This window comes from Micrasema longulum, unplaced genomic scaffold (assembly GCF_059751315.1).
Source record: "Micrasema longulum isolate JH-2025_06_02 unplaced genomic scaffold, ASM5975131v1 h1tg001600l, whole genome shotgun sequence".
NCBI lineage: Eukaryota > Metazoa > Arthropoda > Insecta > Trichoptera > Brachycentridae > Micrasema > Micrasema longulum.
Window position 1 is genome coordinate 1 of NW_028278781.1, and position 25,737 is coordinate 25,737.

General features: G+C 31.8%; 1 protein-coding gene across 1 annotated transcript in view; it reads left to right on the forward strand.

The window, feature by feature from the left end:
* Positions 1-12,863: 12,863 nt before the first annotated feature.
* LOC148274723 (uncharacterized) overlaps positions 12,864-25,737 on the forward strand; it is a 98,644-nt gene continuing 85,770 nt past the window's right edge. The window contains exon 1 of the mRNA XM_088236741.1: positions 12,864-14,290. Coding sequence (XP_088092867.1) covers positions 13,252-14,290 — 1,039 coding nt within the window. The 5' untranslated portion in view covers positions 12,864-13,251. The remainder of the gene's footprint in view (positions 14,291-25,737) is intronic.

A 25,737-nucleotide genomic window follows, 5' to 3' on the forward strand; every position in this document is an offset into this window, starting at 1 on the left:
CTCAAATTTGTAGTGTCCCGCTGTAAAGGTTTGGAAGATTAGTGCAACGGTTTGGGAGGCAATCATCAATTTTGTTTTGTCCTCATTAATGATTAGTCCCATTTTCCTTGCATTTAGTTCAAGCGCTATGAACGCTTCTGGTGGCTTGGAGAGATCTTCCGATGATGTCAATATCGTCGACATAAGCCCTCCATTAAATTTGCCAAACTCGCAGTGAAAGAGGCAATGAAAGCAATAGAGTTAAATACAATTAATCACATTGATCTTCAAAAGTCATACAAAATTCATGTTCAAGCGAGCATTTTTGCTTGAATTGGGATTTATTGGAGTTTATAATCGATTTGAAGTGAGCAGTTTTATTGCAGAAGTCTATTTAAAACATAAATGAGAACTATTTTAAATGTTAATGACGAAAGGAACGCGGACCAATTGTTAGCGGTCATTCATCTTGTTTCGATCATGTGATGTCGATATGACAAGCAGGTAGAACATACCGAGGTAAGATACAGATATTACAGAAGTTAAGTATACCGTCTCGATATACTCGTATACAGATGAAGATAGCGATCATAATCGAGGCACAGATGCCCTTTGAAATATGTGTATGCTTATGTGATAATATTTCATTTTGCCACTATTTAATTATGTACGTTCTTCCACTTTCCACTTTGTTGTATCCCGACTCAACACAGGGCCTCATAGAGTTTGGGATGAGTTATTATTATATTTTTTTGTAATATGTACGTATTTGTATGAATAAAATAAATCAAATTAATATAATATCCAATTTTTATAAATCTGTTTTAGATAATAAAAATTAAGCGTAAATCGGCCTCAAATTTTGTAATCTATTAGAGAGGTAGAAACGTTATTATGAATTATTTATGTACAAAACATTTGTAATTTAATACTCATATTTAGATGGCCCAAAAAATATTGACAAAGATCATTTTTGTTACAAATATTTCAGGCGTTGCCTAGTAGGCGAAATGGTTCAGCCGGATGAATCTCTCCCACATGATAAAGGTTTCAGCTCTTATGCTTTACAACAGTCAACAGATGGAAGAGTTGAGGAAATGTGAATGTCTAAACATTCTTTTCTTATTTTTAGTGGTGGGGGTCAGTGCTATGCAAGCTCTTGACGTCACTGCGACCTGTAGAGATCTATTGTGACGCCCACCAAGCCCGGGTCTATAAAGAGCCTAGCTACTGTGTGGAAGGCGAGAGTTTACATTTTGCTAAATCTCCCCCTCCAAGCCCAGATCCGTAAAGTATCGGGCTATTGATTGATTTGGTGTTTATTTTGTAGAACTACATATTTAAACTTATAATAAAAATGATAAATAATAAACTGTAAACTGGCTCAAGAGAAAGACGTCTGCTGAGAATCTGGCTTTTAGAACGTGGTTTTTTATATTTAGATTTTTTGTGTTTTTCTTTTTTATTTGGACAATTTTTTTTATTTTTGATGCACATATTTTTTTTTAACATAGTTATTATAGTTTTTTTAAGTTTATAGAATTTAAGAGATAAGATTATGTGTATATATTAGAACTAATCTAACCTGCTGACGAACTGCATTTTATGCAGTTCAGTAGTACTTGATAATTTATTTGTAAATTTTTTGTATGCTTTTGATAAATATAAAAAATCAAACACTGATTTAAGTCCACTGAATACTTTATTTTTACAAATATAAAAACGAAAATTTCGTGACAATTGTTTCGCCTTGTTAGGGCATTTTCAAACGAATGATGATTAGATGGATTGAATGTTCTTATATAGTTATATAATTCTAGGTACTGTTAATTTTTTTATTTATTTAAATCTTAAAGGAGGGCACACATATCACACATATTGTTATGTGTGTTCTAATAATAACATTGTAAATATATTTAATTTATAAATTGTTTATCACATATGTCTTGACCATTATTTTAAATTTTAAAATATTTTTTTCCATTTCGTAATACTTTTTAATTGCTTTAAATAAAATTGAATTTTGTGGCTTTGCCTTTTTACTAAATGGAAGTCTAATTGTGTTCTTTTCTCTAGTATTGTGATCGTGTTCATGCTAGTTCCGATTAATTTTTTCAAAAATTCTGTTTTTTTATTAGAGTTTATAATTTTATGAACAAATATCATTGTATTGTAAAATATTCTTTGTTTACTTAAGTACAAAATAAAAATAATCTTATGAACTATATCATGTACATTAATCATAATTGAGAGAAAAACCAATAGTTAAGGGCAAGGCTAAGTGTTTAATAGGTAATGGGGAATTTGAGTATTTATATTGGAATTTCGGAAAAATTTATAACAAAGTAAGTTTCTTATTAATAAAAAAAAAAATCTTATCTTTAAATATATAATTCCTCTGTACGTGTGATGTCACCGTACTCCTAAACGGCTTAACCGATTTACGTGCGGTTTTCAGAGAAATATAGATCTTTGCGCTGTGCGTGTTCGTAGATATTAAAATCTTTAATCGAATATGTAAAAAATAAGTTAGGAGCATAAATGTATTATTCATCGATCTACCAGGGTTACATTCGAGGAGAATGCATTTGCAAAAAAATGGAAAGATGTTGTTTTGTGTATAAAAAAAGTTTGTTTTTGAATGTTTACAAACATAATTTGTTTTTTGTGGATCTCAATCAGATTCTTTCCTTAAATCTAACAAGTCGGGACAAAAAAAAATAAAACTTGTGCTCTATGATAAAATTGTGTATTTTGTGCATTAAATAAATAAATAAAAACTATAATTTTCATAATCTGTCTGAATATTATGTGAAATTTGTTGTTGTTTTCAAATGAAATATTTTAAAATAAACGAAAATCAACAATAAAATATATAACAACAATTGATCGATTGATTAACGAAGCATTTTTTCAAGTTTGACAGCTGCTGTCAGTTTGACCTTTCCGGAAATAATTTTCCGTTGGACTTTCTACAGTAATTACAAGGCGATCGAACGCCACCTGTCGGCCAATAGAAACAACGTAATGATGTTTGATTTGAATTCGGAATTTGGAACCATTCAATCCCAAATGGAGTAGACATAATTGATTATGTGATTTAATTTATACATCTGACAAAGCAAATTAATTATTTATTTGTGCATAAAAAGAAATCGCGCGATTCTTGAGTCCAGATTTGGGTGTATTGAGTCATGAGTGGAGATTAACCACTTTTTTTTTCTTTGAAGACCATTCACGTATGTATCTCTACAATTTTTTTTGAGGATATTTTTATTCGATATTTTTTAACCAATTAGTAAAATATCCAGAAAAACGCTACGGTTATTACGCTTCTAGAGTGTTTTTCTCGTATTTAAAGTCGAAATGATATCTCTCAGGCGAATGTGCGGTAAAACTATGTACGATAGATGCACAAATGTTCAGATCCGTACAATATGTAAGGCTGAGACAAGCATTATCGACAAAATCAAGAAAAGAGCTCTGCGCTGGTTTGGACATGTAGTGCGAATGGGCAGCGAAAGAACGGCTCAGAATATTTGCAATGCGAATTTTGATGGATGCAGAAATAGAGGAAGACCGAGAAAGACATGGCATAACCAAATCCAACAAATATTTGAAGATAGACGTGTCAAAAGTCGGAATAATCGGCGCGCGTACATGAGAAGATGTATGAATGTAGAGGAAGCGAGATCTGTATGCCGAGGTAGAGTGATGTGGCATTTTATCCTCTCTGCCTACCCTTACGGGGAAACTGTGTGATTGTTGTTGTTGTTCGTAATAGTCTAATGATTTTGTAATAATGAAACCCAACAACTAAATTAAAACATTTTTAAGAAGGGAAGATGGAATTGTAGGCGTTTACAGGGCTTACGACTTGTCATTGGCTGGTTTACCTGGCCAGTTTACATACTGTGCAACATTCACCATTCTGCCCATGTATGAACATCCAATTTTCCTCAACTCTTCCATCTGTTGACTTTTGTGAAGTGAAGGAGCTGAAACCTTTATGATGTTGGTGAGATTCATCCGGCTGAACCAAATCACCTACTAGGCAACGCCTGAAAACAATTTTCCAATTTTTATACTTCTTCTTTTACCAGGTAGTAATTCAACAATGTTTGAGTATGTTAGTCTGCCTATGTTAATCCACATTTTCTTCCATCCAGTTATAATTGAAAAAGATCTTAAAATATGTATAATCAATAAAAATGTGTAGTCAAATACACATTTCTTCTAGTCTCTAAACTGTTGTAGCCGAGCATACCCTGGAGAAACTCGGTCGGGTAGAGCCGAGGATAATACCACTCTCTCATGCAGAGATATCTCATCATGAACCTTTAGGGGAAATAACGTGATGGTATAAACGGTAGTTATTTTGGAGGATTACTTAACTCTACCAATGCCCAATACTCGTTCATAATTCTGGATCTATTTCACACACAACTCTATTCTTCATCGACTCGGACACAGAGAAACACAAAATAAACGCGCTGACTACAAGCCGGATGATTTTTTAAACTGGAACAATCGACTGGTCAACCATGAGTCAAGATATGGTGAATACCCATATTTCGTAATAACACTCACAGCGTATTAACTTGGAATTGACCCAAATGTTGGATTTTCCATTAATGAAATATTTTTATACAACTTGCATCAAGTATATTAGTCATGTTTGAATAATTTCATAATCCAACGATGTTTTGAGTATGTCCAAATGTTTGCAGACAGGCTGGATTTCCTCCCTAGATTTATTCAGATCTAAATTTGTTGCAAAAGAGATGGAAAACAGGCGGGGCTTATGACCTGGCATTGGCTGGTTTAGGTGGCCACTTTACACACTGTGTAAAATTCACTATTCTGCCCGTGTTTAAACATGCGATTACGAAGATACACTACTGATCCCCCACCACCAAGTTTTGATGGAAGTACATCGGTTTATACCGACGGGTCTAGAACTCCTCGATACGTTTATCTACGCATTAAAGTGTCAAAAATTTTGTTCCACCGAGCAATTTTTCTTTTAATTATGATTTATTAAAACTTTTAATCGTTTTGAGGTTGGGACTTTTTTTCTTAAAAGCTTGTTAAATGTATGAAAGAGAAATAAGTAAGTTTTGAACTCGAATTAAATTCCGACATAACTGTCACTTTAATAAAACGAACGCCTAGATGTGAAAATAATGTCACTAGGTTCTGTCCTATTAACAAATTAGAGTATTTAGGCGTTAGGAAGTTACCACCCTAAAAAAAATATTAAGTTATTATATTTTTTCCATCTGTTTTACTATATTTTCGAGTGTATGTATCGAGACGTTAAAGGAGCCGGCTTTGTAGTCGATCGGTAGATACATACAGACAATCGCTAAGCGTACCGTCTAGGTGATTTCCAAAAGTCATACAAAATTCATGTTCAAGCGAGCATTTTTTGCGTGAATTGGGATTTAGTAGAGCTTATAATCGCTTTGAAGTGAGCACTTTTTATTACAGAAGCCCATTTAAAATATATATGAGAACTATTTTAAATGTTAATTACGTAAGGAAAGCGGACTAATTGTTTGCGGTCAATTATCTGCTTGTTTCGATCATATGATGTTGATATGACAAGTAGGTAGAACATACCGAGGTAAGATACAATTAGAACAGAAGATATAGAAGTTAACCATATTAGTATAAAGTACATATAAATAATAGTCATAAGCCCTGTAAATGCCTAGACTTCCAAATTTCTTCTCGAAAACTTTTTCCCTCTCTGTTGAAATAAATCTAAATATTGAAAGAGTTCAACATAATTTTTTACGTTTCGTTAATTTCAAATTAGGTATTTCAGTTGAAGATATTAATTACTCATACTTAAATAAATATATTTAAATTTACAAACATTAGAAAATAGAAGAAAATCGAATGATCTGTTATTTTTATTCAAAATATTAAATTCAATATATGATTGTTTCAAACTGTTACAACTAATTTTCCGGGCCGGGTTACCCGATTTAATAAACTCTGCTATGTAAATGTATTCACAAAAACTACAGTGCACACTCGCCAATAAGGAGAATTCATACATTTGCAAATGAATACGCAAATGACGTACTCGTATATATATTTTATTTAACACTTGAATTTTAAAAGGCAGTGTTTCAATTTACTATCTTTAAATTGTAATACCTAAATAATACTATTTTGATTTTAGTTGTTTACCATTTATTGACTTATATCTGTATTCTTAATTAGTATTTTTCTAACTTCTTCTAATTTTAAGATTATTTTAATATAACCTATACGAAAAAATGTACCCCTGTTCTCCACTGCAGTACATATATACATATATATATATGTATTATTATGTATCTTCATATATTTTCTACGAATATGTAATGATTTTTATTTTTTCAACTTTTTAAAAATTTTTCTTTCTTTTCTTAATTCATTTTTATTTTTTGCTCCTTTTTTGTGTAAAATGCATTTCTGTCTTCATATTAAAAATGCACTTCTGTTCTTACCACTTTTATACTAATATGGAAAGATGATATTTTTGATATTTTTCTTTTTCTTCTAAAAAACATTTATTTGTTTTTTGCTACTTCTGTGTAAAATATATGTCTTTATTTGTATATATGTATGTAAAAACATGTAAAACCTAAAAGGCGTTTGAATAAATAAATAAATAAAGTATACCGTCTCGATATATACAATGAAAGCATCCACCCCTTTCCCGAAACTGTTCATAAAGACTTGTGTATTTCTACAGTTTCACATATCAATATTAATATGTTTTAAAACTCACTTAGCGAAAATGTAATATTTCTTTACAATCAAACCGCAGAAATAACAAAACAAAGAATCTTTAAAAGCTTTCGTTGTACCCCTCACTGCAGTATTGTCAATTTGTAATCAATCAAATACACATGCTCAGCACAATCACCTTTTTCTAATTTCCCAGTATGACAGTGAAGGAATACAGTGTTATTTCTAAATTGAGACCGCGGCCGCTCGCTCCAGATCGGAAAGGAAGAAGAACGTAGTAATACAAACAAATCAAAGAACGTCACAAAACTAAAATACATAAAGGAAACATTAGAATAATTAGCCCCGTACAACATGCACTCAAGCAACAGAAGAAAAACAATACGTATCTTTACCAAATCACAGAGGAATATCAAATTATCAAGACACTACTGGCAAAATCCTAACACAGATCCTAACATGATCCCTATCGAACTCAGACGAAATTACTTCTCGTCATAATACTGAATTCCTATTTTTATACTCAGGGCTGGTTTTTTAGCACTACCAGCGCCCTGGGCGGGATTTCTACGGCGCCCCCTATCTTCCACCCCTTTAAGCCCTTACAAAAAAAGAAAAGGTTTATAATGAAATAACCATTTATTAAAAATAAATCTAATAAAGTTTTATTTTTCTGGCCTTTCTATCAATGAACTCTTTTATACGTACGTGAGTTTATGTTTTCCACAATTTCATTTTCGATTGACAAAGATGCCAGGTTTGTAAATCTAGATTGAGATATTGTCGATCATAGATAAGATTTTATCCGTTTAAGCTTTAAAAAAAAATCCTTTCCCCACAAGCAAACGTTACGGTGGGTATAGTGATCAATATTCGCAACGCTATCCATAAATTTGGGTACAGTTCTTGTAAGTTACGATCTTTGATAAAATTCAAAACAATGACAGGATTTACCACATTCTGATCAGGCAAAAACGATTTCAGACTTATGAGTTCTTCACACAATATACAACCATCTATATCGGATTTAGAATCTACTTTTAATTTCAATTGGAAATTACCACAAAGTTTGAGAAGGTCTGGTTTTTTCGGAATCTTTTTTATATTGAACCAAGATTTTGAGTACTCATTTAACTTTTCAAATCTTTCATTGCGTAAAATTCAGGTAGTGTCCAAATGGCTGCAAAAAATTCAACTTCAAATGACTCTTTTGAAGTAGTTATAGTCTCATCGTGGGTCACTATAACGAGTTTGTTGCTAGATTTAAGAAATTTACGAGTAAGTTGAACTCGCTCGATGAGCGAGTGGATAAAATTGGGCGCCTGCAGCGCCCCTTTATATCTGGCGTCCTACCCTAACGCCGCTACTGCTTATACTCGATATATACAGATGAAGATAGCGTTCATAATCGAGGCACTGTAGTATAGATGCATTCGTACGTCTGGCCGTCCACGGAATCCGCAACATTCGCCCCCATTTGTAAAGCTTCGATTCATTTCTTTTCAGATTCCCCCAGTGTCCAACGCTCCACACCGTACATGAACTTTGCAAATACCAAGGCCTGTATATGTATATAAAGTGTTTAAATAAATATATAAATACAAAAGCCGCTCAGTTGAGTGGCAAATTTAACTATTTGGCTGCGATATATATTTGAAGGTTATCCCGTTCTTACGAAAAAAAAAGATCACGCTGCCGATTATTCGATTCGATATTGCAAAATGAAAAGATTAACATTTTACACGAAGATCAAATATACATGGATGCTTATGTACATAAAAACTTTCACCTCTTAATAATACTCTTAGCACGCTTCAGCATAGGAGCGAACTATTCTCATAATCATAAAAACAATCTTTGTTTTAAAGAATTTAATGCTCAAAAGTTGTCTATATTTCTATACCATCGACCAATTAAACCTACAGACTAAAATATTTTGTAAAGTTATGACGCGAAAATGTTCTCATAGTTAGAGTTTATTTATTTATACCGGGAAGATTCCCATTTTTAGTACATATTTTTTTTGTATTTCAATGTTTAAAAAAATAAACACATTATTACAATATTAATACATTATAAAAAAAACAAAGAGTCAATGTATAGTTTGTCATCGGGTGCTCAGACATTAGTTTGAATTAATAATCAAATAAAAATAATACAGACATAATACTGTATACGTTTAAAATAATAAACATACAAAATTGTTTAAAGAAATATACATATGTATATATTTTTTTTAAATAAGAAGACAGAGTAAAATAATACAATTAATAGCAGTTTACTTGAATATATTTTAAATAAAAGAAAAAAATTAAGCACATATAAATTAAATGTTTTAAATAATGTTCTTTTGTTTATTAAATAGGCTTTTTTATCCCCAATTAGGCATTTTATCAAAAGTGTTCACTTCAAAACTATTTTTAATTCAAATAAATCGTAGGACTCTTCAATCTATACTCTTCTTACATTCCTTATTCTATGACTAATTATATGAAAAATAGCACTCTTCGAAGAATACACATGACATTTTTTAATTTTTTTTATTTAAATATTTTTGTTCTTTACAATAAACATTAGAGGTAAAACAGAGTATCAAAAAAATAAAGCATAATTACATAGCAATGAAAGGCATATTAATAGTAAAAATAGTAAACAAAAAATCCCAGAAAGGCATGGCCTGTTCGTGGGTATATAAGAAAATATTAATGAATTTTTGCTCCTATAATAAATAATGGATAGTTATAATATTTTTGTGTAACATAAGAAAGAAAAAAAAAATGTTATTTTTTTTATAGTAATTAAAAAACGAAATATAAAAAAACACAAAAATATTTCTTATCATCAAAGGCCAACAAAATATATCATAGAAAAAAAGAGTTTACATCTTTAGTTTGAATCCAGGATAGTGCATGTTTTTTAAAAGAAGAACATTTTTGAAAGTTTGGAACCAATGAAATATTATAAGTAAAAAAAGAATTAGATATTTTTGGGCCAATAAAATATGCATGTCTCTGTGCGAGCCTCGTTTCAAAATGTGGTATTTCTAACCCACGATTCCTTCTTTGACTTGATCTATTTGAATTGCTTGTAAATAAATTTTGGTCTTAAATATACATTTTAAACATTGAAAACAATATATTTGTCTTAGGTCTAAAAGTTTAGCTTCTTGGAACATAAGGACAGTTTTAGTGACATCGACATATTACACTGTAAATACCATATTTTTATCAGATCTATTAAAGACATTTTAAATTTATCCCCAACTTAACTTTTAACGTTTAATTTTGGCTTTTAATTTCATCTTTCAATTTAACTTTTTAATTTTATTTCTTAATTTTAACTTTTAGTTTTAAATTTTAATTTAAACTTTTAATTTTTACTTTTAATTTTTACTTTTAATTTTTACTTTTAATTTCAGCTTCTAATTTTTACTTATTCAAATGTACATCTACTACCCGCATCTAATTAATTATTGTTGGTTGTGAATTTTTACTGAGAAATATAAATGTTCATGGAAGCAGAGAGAGAGGGAGGAAAGTAGAGTTGGAGCTTTACAATGCCTTCTCCCTTTTATGTACTTTTTATTTTGAATTTAATTATGTTTTCCCCTCTCTACCTGCATTCATAATAAATTAATGTGAAATCTTTAATTGGTCTTACTTTTTTTCATTGTTCTTTTGTACCTTGCATCTATATAAAGACTGCATGATTTCCTTAACAAATAAATACGATTAAAAAAATAAAGATAACTTCTTTTGTAATACGGGCCGTGATAAAATCACTAGGCATGTGTGTATTATCGATTTATGGACGTTGTACCCACAAATATGAAAAATTTTAAGACACGCAAGTGAAATTCCGTTACTATAAACTAGGGATTAATTGTATCAGTTCTACATGCATTTTCAATCAACCATCTCAAACATAACAAAATTATTTTTAATCCAATTAATATTCTTCTATTTCCTGAAAATTATTTCCGTTTGACGTATCGAAACCGCATTTTTTGCTAACGCTTTTAGACCTGAATAAATTCCTATGGATGAAAAAAGCGTTTTATTTTATTTTTGCACTTGACGGCTTGAGAAAAATCGCATTGAATTTTTGTGTTCTCACCGGGAATCAAAACCCGGAACCTTCCATTTGTGAGTCAAGCGTCTTGGACCACTACACCACGGAGGCCACCATTTTTTTTTATTTATGAAATATCATCATATCCTGATCCAGACCCATAGGACACATCATCATAATAATTTATTTATTTTGTATTATTATTTTATATATTTTATTTATTTTATTCATTTTTTTATTTTTTTTTCATGTTATTCATTTTATTCATTTTATTCATTTTATTCATTTTATTCATTTTTTCATTTTATTCATTTTATTCATTTTATTCATTTTATTCATTTTATTCATTTTATTCATTTTATTCATTTTATTCATTTTATTCATTTTATTCATTTTATTCATTTTATTCATTTTATTCATTTTATTCATTTTATTCATTTTATTCATTTGTTTCATTTATTCATTTTTTTCGTTTTGTTCATTTTGTTCATTTTATTTATTTTATCTATTTGATCTATTTTATCAATTTTATTTATTTTATTTATTTGATTTATTTGTTTTATTTCATTTACATATTTCATTTATTTTATTCATTTTATTTGGGATTTTATGTGCACCTACATTGTATATTTATATAAATAGATATAAAATAAAATCATCATTCCCTTTCCGCATCGAATAGTGCATAGGGCACTGCATTGGTACACCGATCGCAGCGTATCTTGATCATTTTTGTTACATGGAAGTAAGAAGATCTCACGATTCAGGAACCAGTCGAGAGACTATGAAATATTTTTATTGAAAAAACACCCTTTTAAACAAATATTTAATATCAACCTTGTCGGCAATCGAACCCGAGACATTACGCCACGAGGCCGACAAGGATACTGTATTGGTAAACTGGCTGTAGTGTATTTTGATCAATGACATTCGGTAAGGTATCTTTGATCATCGCAAATTCGACCACATAACCGAATATCGCACGCAACTACACTGGCTCAGTATCAGGCACAATATTTTAAATAATCCCACTTCGCCTTATTATCTGAGAGAGCTCTTCTAACCTCTATCACAGCACGGACTATATCTTCGTTCTAGTAACGAGAGAACTCTTTTAATACCCTTTCATCGCTCTTATTTTCTTGCCCCTCTTTACAGTAGTAGCCGCTTGATTGTGGAATAATCTACCCACTAATGTTAGAGTTTACATTTAAGTCAAGATTGAAATGTCACTATCTAAATATTTAAGTGGTTCCTATATCCTTCTTCTTTCCTTCCCATCCCCTTTCCTCTCCTCATAGTATAGTGGTAAATTTTTGTGTATTTTTGTTTTCTAAATCTTTGTTTTTAATTTTTGTATAAAATTGGAAGATTCAATATGTTCGTGTACTTGCAATTTTCTCAAACTGAACGGTTTAGGTAGGTAGGAAGAAATTGCCTCAAGGCAATATGCCCGCCCTTATATGTACATAAACTGTATATGTATATAAAGTGTTGAATAAATAAATAATAAATAAGGTTATCAATTAGGTTAGATGCCAGTCCATCATACGTGGTCAATATAGTGCAGGCAATTGGTAAAATAAACCAAAGTAGGGAACAAAATGCCGAACACTCCTCTAGGGGAACGGAAGGCCTGTTGACTGCTGCCAACAGGCCGGCTTCTCCTGAAGAGTTTTAAGTAGTTTCCTCTCCACTTTACTCTTTTTCTTCAGTCTCTTGTGCATATGTTTCTTCATATAACTATTGTAAATTGGCTTAGGCCGTAAAAATAGAATAAATAAATAAACATGTAAGTATTACATCCCCACTAGTAATCGACTCATGTTGACTAAATGGTTCTAGCGATTGGAGTTGTGATGCATCATTATGAAGCAGACAATTTAGTTATGGAAGCGATGCTACGTTTCCTGATTGTCAATGCTAAGAAACCCACCCATATTACACAGCGTATAATGTTCCAAGTGCCGTAACTATACGATCATCCGAACATTGCACAACGAACTTACTCGGCTTTCCATCGCTTTCGCGGTGCTGAAGAAATCGAAAGTAAAGCGGCTACCGGCAGTCGAAGCAAGCCGTCGCGGTGAGCGGATGTGCCGTGAGTTGTCGGAGACCCAAGCGAAAGTGAAACGAAAGTGAGTGTCGTGCTAACAAATGTTTATGTCGAGAAATAAAGAAAGTTCACGACGATCCGTCCGTTGCGTAACGCCGCCGACCAAGTTCCCGAACGCAGGACAAACGAAAAGAAGGATACAAGTTGATAAAGATTCCTAAACCCGAAGCCGAACGAAAGGGAGATTATGGTCGAAGAAAAATAAAGCTCTTCATAAAACCTGGAGAAAAGCTCAATTAAAATCACTGCGAAGTCTGAACCTTTCGGGGTCAATGGATGAAGCGAATATTTAAAATATTATTTGCACGCTTCACGAAGGAGATACTCTTTGTAGGATGTTGGGAGAAAGCAGATGGAAGGTCCTTGTATTAATCGCTGGATTGCTACTCGCTCAGGCCATCGACAGCCCTGGCAGAGGATCCCCGAAACTAAATGATATCAGGCAGATACGGAGGATCAATCTGCAATCGTATAGGCAGGAATTCCCTTTCGTGAGACAGCGAACGAGAGCGGCGAGGTCGTTCGAAGAAACGACAGATCTGACAGCTGACGTTGCGCAAACCGGTTTGACAGGTCCGCCGGACGAAGCGACGGGGGCGCGCAGGTCCCAAATTACCTTTAGGGATGAACCGAACGATTACAGAGAAGATTTCAAACCTAGTCAATCGCTGCCTAGCGACGATTACACGCAGGCGAGGAGCCCAGTTACGTTCCAAGACGAGGATTCCGACTACGAAGACGGGTTTCCGGAGCAAGAATTCAGCACGTCTGAAAGCGAAGGAGATCACAATTCTAAATCGTTCAAAGACGGCTTTAGCCCGCCTCATGCTGGTTTCGTGCCGCAGAGAGAAAACAGTCAAAGAGGCTACCAAGATGATTACAGTCCGAATCCAACGAGATTCCCCGAGTTTACTCCGGGACCTCGCAGACACCCTTCGAACATTGGCTTTGCAGTAACGAAGCCGTTCCACCCTCGTTACCCTTTCCACAGCCCGTACTTTGCGCCGCCTAAGTCATTCAGCAACCCAGACTTCGATCCTTACTACAGCGCTAACTTCCAAAACCCTGACTTAAAAAACGGGTATTTTAATCCTGGTTTCGCTCCCAAGTCGCCACAGATTCCTGTGTGGAAATCCAGAACTCCTCGGGTCGTTTTTCCTTACTCCAACGACAACGGGCCGCCATTTCAATCAAACTCTCACCAAGGAGGCACAGGAAACTCCCTGGCCAACGGAATCAACTACAATAATGATAACGTGGTATTTAGAGATCAAAACTTTGGTCTTAACGATCTTTCTTCCATCCAAGATATAAGGAATGATTTTAACCTTCAGGACATAGGAGCAACAGGAGACGATGCTCTTAAGGACAGAGGTAAGACAGTTTTACTAATTCAATAACACATTAACATTTTATATAATTACCTGTAATTACACACTAAAGTTTGTTGAACACGGTGTTTGAAAGCAAAAAAATAATTCGGCTAAATAAATTCTACTCTCCAATATTCGTATATTACCTAAAATTCTTGTTCAGCACTTTGAGTTTACCCTGTGCCCGGCCCATTTTTGTGAAATTTCATACATTGTGAAGGGTTTCTTAAAAGTGTCATAATTATGAAAATACTGGGTTAAATCAATTAAAACTTCTCATAGTTATTTTAAACAATTTGATAAGTAATTTTTGTATGATAGTGTTGCCCACATTGGCCTTTATGAAGAGCCACATTGCGCATTGCAATGTTCGCACATATACAGGGTCTTACTCCTTTGTTTGTGCTTTGTATCTCGGAGCCGTGTAAACACGTGATTATAATAACCATGCGTTGTGTCCCGGTCCCGTGTTTTCACGTGGTTTACCAGCAGCAGAAAAGTACTAATAAAAGCCACTAGATGTCAATAAAATGCACTTTTTTAGACAGCAGGTAAACCACGTGAAAACACGGGACCGGGACACAACGCATGGGTATACAATCACGTGTTTACACGTTACAGTTTATTTAGAAAATAGTACAGAATATATGATATTTCACATGTACCGTATTTTTTGGGTGATCTCGTGTAGTTTGGATTCGCTCCGATGTTTCAGCTACTATTACAGGACGTCGCTTCAGTTCGTTTTTGTCCAACAGACAATTTGTAACGAAATCGTGTTAAGTACAGGAGTTCTGAGAAAGACTTAATTCATTATTTTTCAAATTTAAAAAAATATATTTACACGAATAGTCTTAAAATTGCAGTCCTGATGAATTGCATACATACAACTCGTCAGCGAGTTCTTGTAAATTGCTTCGATTATTCATACTAACAAACATTATTAATAATTGTACTTGAAAAACATTACATGTTATACCGTATTTTATAACATTATTAAAAATTAAAAACTATCACTAATACAAAAAACTTTTTTCGATCAGCCATAATTTGGGCATACGTCTCACTCCTGTATTTAACTCTGTATTTTTAATATTGTTTGGTAACATGTTAAATATTTTAGAAAGATTATTTTATTAAATAGCTTAATTTAATATAAATAATACAGATGTACATAAATACCTTGTTTTTTAAGTTGGTCTTCTTTGTTTATTCTCAAATGTAATTTCAAAAAAGTGTATTGTTACGTGTCCTCGGCACGGGAAACCCCAGTGAGGTCACATTATTTTATTATTAATTATAGTTTGTAAGCGAAAAATATGAATAAATAAATAAATTTACTTTTTAAAGAATTTTGTTTGGTGGTCATTATTTATGCGTATTTCGTAAAAAAATACTTAAAAGCTCTATTTAAAAAAAAAACATAAAAATATTCTTTATTATTAAAGGGCAACAAAATATATCATATTGTCCTTGCGATATGCATTAAAAAGTTTTGAACCTATGACAAATGAGTGTCTTTGCCCGAGTCTGGATTTACAATTAGGAACTTAAGTAAACTATTCAATATTTGACTAGATCTATTAAATAAAAAAATCTTGGGGCATAAAAACATATTTCAAACATTGCTGGCAATAGATTTCGAATAGCTTCAAAAGTTCAGCTTCCTGAAATAATTGGATGGAGGGAAAAGTTGAATTTTTATGAAGATTAACCAGATTTCTATTTTCCAATAGTGAGTCACATATTTACATCTCGTTGAAAACGGACGCCAAAATTGCAATATTTGGCTAAATTATAATTATATTACTTTTTGCAACATATATTAATTGTCGTATAGAAATCGATTCCTGGGGATTTTAGCTGCATCCCGGGAGTCGGAAGATTAGAAAAATATTTCCCGGAGAATTCCTGAGTTCCTAGAGGGTTGGAAACCTTCGATATCACCCTAGTAACGATCGATTGCAAAACATACGTTTACGTGCAGCGAAAGAATTCTAGAATGTTCTCTGCCAATCATAGTACACCAAGTTAAGTTGATATTTTTCTTCTTTCTGTGCCATATCAGGTCTCCCCGACGTTGGCGATCACTCTAGAGTAGGCATTCCGGTCCTGCGCCAACTGGAACAGCGCCTCGACCCCGCGCACTCCCGTCCAGTCGCGGATGCTTCTCAGCCAGGACATCTGTCGCCTTCCAGCTCCACGTTTTCCCTCGATCTTTCCCATCATGATCAGCTGTAGAAGCGCATATTTGCTTCCGCGCATGATATGGCCCAGATATGCGAGTTTTCTCTGTTTTATTGAGGACAGTAGTTCTTCTTCGGCACTGGCTCGTCTCAGCACCTCCACGTTGGTCACTAAATCTGTCCACGGAATTCTCAGCATTCTCCGATGAAGCCACATTTCAAAAACCTCTAATCGGTTCATGAAGTTCACCTTGTGTTGGAAGCTCGATACCTTCGACCTCGGGACTGTAAACAAGGTCTGCCCTCTCGCGATACGCGTGTTCTAAGAAAACAGGGAACGTTTGATTTTAGGTAAACTAATTGACGTTATGGTTTTGAGTGTCAATCATGGAATTAATGAAAGGAGTAAAGACTTACGATTTCCTCCGTTTGGCACTGGTCCAGAAAAACACCGTTATCATTTGCACTGGTCACTTTGAACGTTTCCTTGAATGTTGGTGATACGAAATCACTGTCACGCTCGCGGTACGGTTTTCGTCGTTGTGTTGTCGCGCGTTGTTTCCTTGACTCGCCGTCAGGGAGGAGTAGGTACATTGGGATTCAAAACAAGGACCACCGGAATCAAAAGAAGGAATGGCTTGACACTTGAATAAAAGATAATGAATCCGAAACACCTTGAGAGTCCATGTTTCAACCCCGTAGAGCAGTATTGACCACACATAGCAATTGACCATCCTCTGTCTCAATTTTGAATTAAGACCATCACTGCAGAAGAATGATTTCATGCCATTGAATGCTGATCGTGCTATCTCTATTCTGCATCTAATTTCCCTATCCGGATCCAGATCAGAAGTGATTTGACTGCCGAGGTGTTTAAAGTTAGTCACTCTCTCGATTCTTTGACCATTTATTCGCAATTCAGCATTATTGTGAGGGGAAAAAATGTATTAGGAACGCGCTGGTAAATTTTTATTTATTATTCGTTTGGCGCGATCTAGATTTTGATTATTTTTGTACATTTGAAAAAAAAAATAAAAACCATTTTTTTTAAAAATTACACCACGATGCTAAAGAAAATTTAAGTTGTAATAAAACTCTTAATAAAAACTAGGAAAATGAATAAAAAATACTAAAAAGAAAGGGTAGAAAAAATTACATTATGGTTACTTCTAAAAATTACATATTAATAGATAGTAAATTCCTTTTAAATTGACTTAAGGAATTCCCAAAAATATTCATATTTTTTGCGTTACATTTTTTAATCTTATTGTACACCCTGCGCATGCGAAAGAAGGGGATCTTTAATGGCGCGGTTTTGAAAGAACGGCACTTTAAAATGTCTAAGGGCCTTACTTATTATTATTAAATTTTACTTATTTCATTTTTGTATAAAATCGTAAGATTCAATATGTTCATGTATTTATAATTTTCTCACATTGAACGGTTTGGGTAGGTAGGAAGAAATTGCCTTAAGGCAATATGCCCGCCCTTATATGTATATTTATTGTATATGTATATAAACTGTCAAACAAATAAATACTTATAAAATCGGCGTAAAGTTACACTTAAATATAGTGGTATAATTCGGATAGGAATACCAACCTTATTCTACTACTGTAATAAGAATGGTATTTCCATTCGAATTAAACCACTATACTTAAGTGTAACTTTATATATATATAGTTGGATAATTTATAAAGCGCCATTTTTGTGAAAATCACCTCAAGGGCGCTGTACAATTAATAAATATCCCAGTACGTCTTGCAGCTACAGAGCGCATGGACGGTTGGGATTCTAGTTCCTCGTTTTCAATTAAGATCAATCAAAAATTATAATAGATAGGAGCTAGATTACAGGACGTCTTGCAGCTACAGAGCGCATAGACAGTTAGAAATTTAGCCCCCATTTACACATTTAAAAATTGACAAATAAATTTAGTGTATTACAAAATAATAATAATATGAATAGTAAAAAGGAGTAAGATTACAACACGCCTTGCTGCTACTAAGCGCATAGACGATTGGAATTCTAGACCCCGTTTACAAAATTAAGGTATTTTAAAGTTGATATATTAAAGCTAGATAACCAATCATCGTGCAGCTACAAAGCGCATGGGTGAGAGGAATTCCAGCAAAGTTAAAACAATATCAATAAATTTATTAAAAAAATATAGTATAGTAGTAAATTGGTCAAGTGTTCATACCAAGAAGTAAGCAATAAAAAACTAAATAAATCAAACACTGTTTCAACTCCATGGTTAACAAAGGGAGATAGATGTCCGAAGAGAAGCTTTTGTAGACAGTAGGTAGATATCGTCGCCATGTGGCCCGCTGGCTAGTAGATAGTTTCTGGAATCCGCCGAGTTTATAAGTTAGGCCCATAATCGCACAACTCCCTTCCTTTTTATCAGAATACATAATCTAGTCTAGTCTAATCAAATTAATAAATTGTGTTTTTCTCCATTAGCATGATATTCGGTTTTAGCAAATTATTCTTTAAAACAATTCACGGTTTACACTTTTCTAATTGGTCCGATTTATTAGCAATTTGTAGAATTATCAATAAGGCTTCGTGCTGATGAAATTATGTGGCCTTTGATGCATTTCAAACGCCATTTCATGATATGAATCTTGACAATTAAACCGATAATTGATTGACGTATTACAACAAAGATGAAGAACATGTTACAGAAGGCAATATTGCCGGGATTCTAAAACAAGTTAGTAACAAAATTTCTAAAAATGAGAAAGACATCTCCGTTAATGGCATCAAATAACCGTAGCTATGCAGAAAGCTGGCAGTTATAAAAAAAATAAACTGAGATAAAAGCATTTTTTAAAAAGAATTAATAATCAAATCAACATAACTGTTGGAATGTTTTTTACTTTGACAAATACATACATTCGTTTTTTTATAATGAAAAAAGGATATAATATTTATTTGAACAGTTTTAAGGATTTTAATTTATTTCAACAGAGAGGAAAAACATAGTTGAGAAGGTAATATGGGCGTTTAGGCATTTACAGGGCTTATGACCTGTCATTGGCTGGTTTAAGTGGCCACTTTACACACTGTGTAATATTCACCATTCTGCCCATGTTCAAACATCCACATTTCCTCAATTCTTCCATCCGTTGTCCAGACGTCCATATTCCCTTCTCAATTATGTTTTCCCTCACTGTTGAAATAAATTGAAATATGAATAACTCCCTAGGGAGGAAATCCAGCCAGTCTGCAAGCATTTGGACATACTTAAACATTGTTGAGTTTTAGGGATTTTTGAAGTCTGGCTGACCAAAATTCCTTTTCTTCTCTAACTCATATAGTGTCCATACCGCTCGACCGTGGAATCATCTCCCATCCACCATCAAAGTCTTTACCTTAACCTGTAATCTTGCGTCAAAGTTTTCATAAATTCAATGTAAATCTTAAAAACTGCAAGGTTGAGTCATTTTTTGTGAGTAAATTAAAAATTGTTATACAAAAACCAATTTTAATTTTAACCATTCAAAAATTATTTATTATTTTAAAAAATGTAAGAATATCTATAATATTCAATAATATGATAATTTTGCCCAGCATGTTTTGTCTTATAAAATTACATAAATAAAAGAAAAGCAAACGTTTTGTACTTGTAAACATTCTCAGAATAATAAATATCACCATTCAACAAAATGGATAGGAGTAGTCCGATACAAAAAAAAAAAGATATTGTAAAAGTTTGTTAAAACTGGGCAAAATTGTCACGTTTGACGGTAATCAATATATTGAAACAGTTATAAAGATACAGGATAAAGTGAAAAACAAAGTATAAAATGGAGTAAAAACATGGTAAAAAATTTATTAAAAATGTAGTTAATACGTACTTTTTCTCTTACATCACTTCACATTCCAAACATTTATAAATTAATTGTTAATTTTAATCAATTTTTTCTACTGAAATGTGTATTACTGCGAAAATCGCTTCACTGAAATTTTATCAACTACCTTTGGTTTAAAATCTTCTTCTTATATTGCTTTTTCAAATTTTAAATATAACTTGCTATACCTGTTATTCCTTCTTTTTTCTCTGCTGCATTGACATGTTTTTATACTTTTAAACTACTTTTAATTACTTATATTGTATATGTATATGAAATCAATATATTGCTGCTCTTACTATGTGTCATTAATTTTGACATAAAATTGACATAAATTTATTTTCTTATATAAAGATTCTTTAAAGATTCTTCTCATCGTTTCTTTGAATCCCTTAAAATATGTATGTGAATATTTATGTTTTTCCTTTTTAAAAAAATGTTATTATTTTATTTTATTTTTACATCTGAGCATGTTTTTCATTCTTTATTTTAATTCTTAACTTTTAATTACTTTTACAAATATTCTTCATTTTTTACTTTAATTTTAATTTTTAAACAACTTCTATTTATGTTTATTTTCCTTCTCTTTTTAGTACTTAAATTAATAACCTTAAATATAATCATTATATAATATGGAAACTTCACTGGTCCATTAGAGTTAAGTCTAACTGTGTAAAATATAAAACTGTGTAACCGTACTGTATGTTTCCTAAATAAAAGAAAAAATAAATAATAAATAAAAAATAAAAAAATAAAATGTAAAATGTAGTAAAAACATAGTAAAAACAAAGGAATAAATGTTGTGAAAACATAGTAAAAACCATTAAAAATGTATAAATGTGTAAAGAAAAATATTTTGAAATTCAGTAAAATGCGAATGCTATATGCTAAGTGACATTTGAGTTTAGCATTTCAATCTTTTTCACTCTACTAACCGAGTCCAATTGCGAATCTAAACCATCCAGGGAGCAAACACAAAAAAAATCATCAAAATTGGACCAACCGTTTAGGAAGAGTTTAGTGGCATACACACGAACGGAAGAATTATAAATATTAAAAAAAAAAAATGGTGTTTAAAGACAAAGACGATAACAATTGAGGGTACAAATAGTATATAACAAATAGTGAATCATTAAGTGTTATTTTCTATTTATTTTGATTCGTTTTGCCGATAAATAGAATAATTGACGACCTTACAAAGTAAGAAGCAGTAATCTTGAACTCTGCGCACGCGCTCTTGCAAATATTTCAACCAGTTGGCGTTAAATACATTTTTGTTGCAAGCACCACTGAGCAAACGCGCCGTAACTGCAAAACGATATTCAAACAGCAACGTTCGAAGTCAGTAGCTCAATCACAAATAACTATCGACGTGATAACAATTTCTCACCGTGGTTGTTTATCGTATTCGCGATCACAACGGAACATCCGTGAACACCTAATATTAAATGTCAAAATATTTACGTTTCGCGACGTACAATCCTGCGCAATCACATATTTGAATTTCACCGGTATAAATTTGGAAAATATTCCGAAACTGCCATTTTTTTAAATTTATTTATTTATTAATTATCATGATATTCATTGCGTTTAGCCAGCCAAATGTCAAGAAAAAGCAGTCGCCATAGTAATTGTAATTTAATTTTCACTTTTTTGTATTAGATACTCTTTACTAATTTGCAAATGCATTATATTGTATTATTTTATAAAGTAAACGCTGATTTTTCACCAGTGAACTGTATTTATTTACGAAGAAAACAAAAAACAAACCAACACGAGCGTTGACTTAGAGATTACACACGCGTTGACTTATGACTGCGATAACTTAAGCATGTTCATTATTGTTCATTGTGATCGCTCAAATGCTTAGCATGTTTTTAGCTAAGCATCTGAGCGAGCGAGTTATACTCATTATTAAAAGCAGTTTTTTTTATCGTGTTGCGTTCTGTCAGAAAATTAATAAAAAAAAACAAATTCTCGTCGGTTGTAAACAAATCAAGGGGTTGACAAAAAAGTATTTTTAATTCTCAAAAATATCATATGTTCTGAACAACACTTTAACACTTTCTGAAAGAAGAACTATTAATGATCTCACTGGACTATAAAATTGTAAACAAAAATACTTGAATTGATTAATTTTAGAGTACCTGCTGTCAACACTAGGAGTACTTTATTGTTTCATTGCTCCAGTACTTCTTCCAACCAATAAAACAATTCATTGATACCGAGACTGCATAGGTTAGGAAACACTTATGGAACGGCTGCAGACATTCTGTCCAATTCTTTACTATCTTACAAGTCCACAATATCAAGTTTATTTGTAGCTGCTCGTCAAACTATTATTGACAATTCAATTCCATAATTAAAAAATACTTACTTGTTTATTTTTATTACCAAATACTTGTTTTTTTATTTTTTACTATTATATCAAATTTCATTGTAGTATTGGCAAATACGCATTTCATAGATACATATTTTTATTTCTTATTTTTTCGTGATAATATATGCTTGCTTGTTTATTAATTTAACTTAAAAATGTCTTTCTTGCTTATCGTAACACTTTATTCATTGTTTGCTTTACAGAAATTATTTTTTAAGCTTATATCTTTCCATTTTTTGTTTATATGCTTACTGTTTTTTCTTGCATACCTTTGTTATTATTGTTTTTTTTTTTTTACTTTGTAAAACTTTTTATTATATCCTCTTTAACTAATTTTACATATTTTTCCTGTATATTCTGTGTTTATTATTAAGTATGTTAGTATGTGTTTCGTTTTTATTTTTTGTAAATGCCTTTTGGGCGTTAATGAACAAAATAAATAAATAAATAAATATGTTACAATGATTCACAAAGTTAGTACTATAAACGATTCGGGTTGTGGTCCAGTGGCTAGTGTCTCGGACTCACAACTCAAAGGGCCATGGTTTGAATCCCACTTTATCCCAACTTGATTCCCATTTTCCAATAGTGAGTTATTTACAACGCTTTGAAGATGATCCTCAAAATCAAATATTTCGGTAAATCTCGACAATAATTTATTTTAAAACGTTCTTAAATGCACTGTTTAAAACTAATTATTAATGTCGTAATAAAACTGTCTTTTTCATACAATTTTTTTTCGGTTTTTGATGTGTTATTATTATTTATTATTATCTATTTCTGAAACTAATGTATTAAAAATTTTTGTGTACTAGATATTATGTTATTATGTATTTATTTATTTTATTTTATTTTATTTTATTTAGAAAACATACAGTCATACAAAATAAGTACTAAAAACAACAATTTTTTAACATAAAAAGACCAATTAAGTTTTCATAAATTAAAAAGATATAAACATTAAATGTGACAAAAAATAAAAAATAAATAAGAATTTTAAGTGAAAAAAGGATAATTGTTGACATTTGCGTTTTCCATGGAGGTAATAAATTAAAATAAATAAAAATACCGAATGCACACTCCGAGCCATCCACACACACACATGAACGCACATATAAAACATACACAAACATATACATTACATGCGGCACATATACATAGCATAAACCACTCAAGATGTACATTCAGCAACTATCCCAAATAATCGACCCCATGAAGAAATTTTCTGTACAAATGCAACGTGCAGTTAAAAATGTCTACATCAATACTGAGTCCGTTATAATTTCTACAGGTACGTCTAATGAATGAATTCGAGGTATAATTGTTTTTACAAGTTGGTACATAAAATGTATCTTATATATACTTACTTTAAACTAATTTTTATTATTTGTTTTTAACAATAATTTGTTAATACCTTTTTTTATACGTATAAGTATATATATATTTGTTTAAATTGTTTACAAGTTACAATATTTGAGTTTGTCCAAATGTTCATAGACAAAATACTGGATTTCACCCCCTCGGGGGTCATTAAGATTAACAAATTACAACACGGATGGAGAATACCTTAAATAAGGGAATATGGAAGTCAAGGCATTTACAGGGCTTATGACCTGTCATTGGCTGGTTTAAGCGGCCACTTTACACACTGTGTAACATTCACCATTTTGCCTATGTTTGAACATCCATATTAGTTTGAACATACATGACAGGTCATAAGCCCTGTAAATGCCTTGACTTCCATATTCCGTTATTTAAGGTATTCTCCACCTCTTGTAATTTGTTAATGTTTACAAGTTATTTACAATTTGCCTTTTAATTCAATTACTTTTCTTATATCCATATTTTTTTTTTCTTTTTTACTATGTAAAGTTTCACTTTTTATTTTGCATGGCAGTATGCTTTTTATTGTTTCTACATGTATACAAAAAGGCGTTGTTTATCTTTTAAATTATTACTTACTTTTTTTTGTACTTACCTATATATTTTTTATAAATGCCCCTTGGGCGTATTGTAAAATCAAATAAATAAAAAAAAAAATAAAAAAAATCATAAGAACGCAAATATTTATTTTTTAATAAAATATGTCCAAAATACTTTTTTTTACGTCTTATTAATTCATTCCTATTTATGTAACGATCCCCAAGGGTTAATTTGATATACCTTTTTTTTTAAATATATGCACATAAATTAAATGCGTTTCTGTACTTAAAACAAAATTAATATTTGTGTTTTGTAATTCAACCTGTGAAGATTGAATCTTGGTACATACAATACTTTCACTGTAAAATTCTTTACAATAAAACCACATTGGCTGGCTACCTACACTTCACTTTGCTATTTTATATTATGTTACTGACACCGCACTCCGTGGTTCAGTGGTTAGCGCGCTGTATCACCATTTCAATGCTTTTACACGGAATACAATCATAAATTTATAAATCGCATCCCAGAAGAAAACCGTGGTATGTCCAAATTGTCCATTTAAATAAGGTTCTTAAAACATCAAGCAAAGTGCTTGAACAAAATACCTTCAGTAAAATTTATCTGATTATCTGTACAGAGCTGCTTAGTTTAAAAACAATACATGTGCCAGCCAGGATTTGTAGACGGTACCACCTGTTTCATGTACCAATAAGTAAAACATCGTATGTTAAAAATGCTTTTTTTCGTAGGACTTTTTCAATGTACAATACAAAATTTAAAAATATAGATTACACAAACATCACTCTGTCAGATTTAAAATTTACACTAAAAATTTATTACGTAACTTAGTAGACATTATAATAATAAATATGTACATCTTCCCTCCCCTCCTTATCCTCTCTTCAAGCATTCTCGTCCTTATCCCGCCCAATTTACAGTAACTTAATGTTCTTAAAATAAATATTTAAAAAATCTTTGATTATTGAGTACATGAAAATAACATTTTTATATGTATAAATTGTGTGTATTTATTTGATATGTAATGTATTATCTGTACTAATTTTGTATACTATGTGGAAATCTGTTATTACTTTTG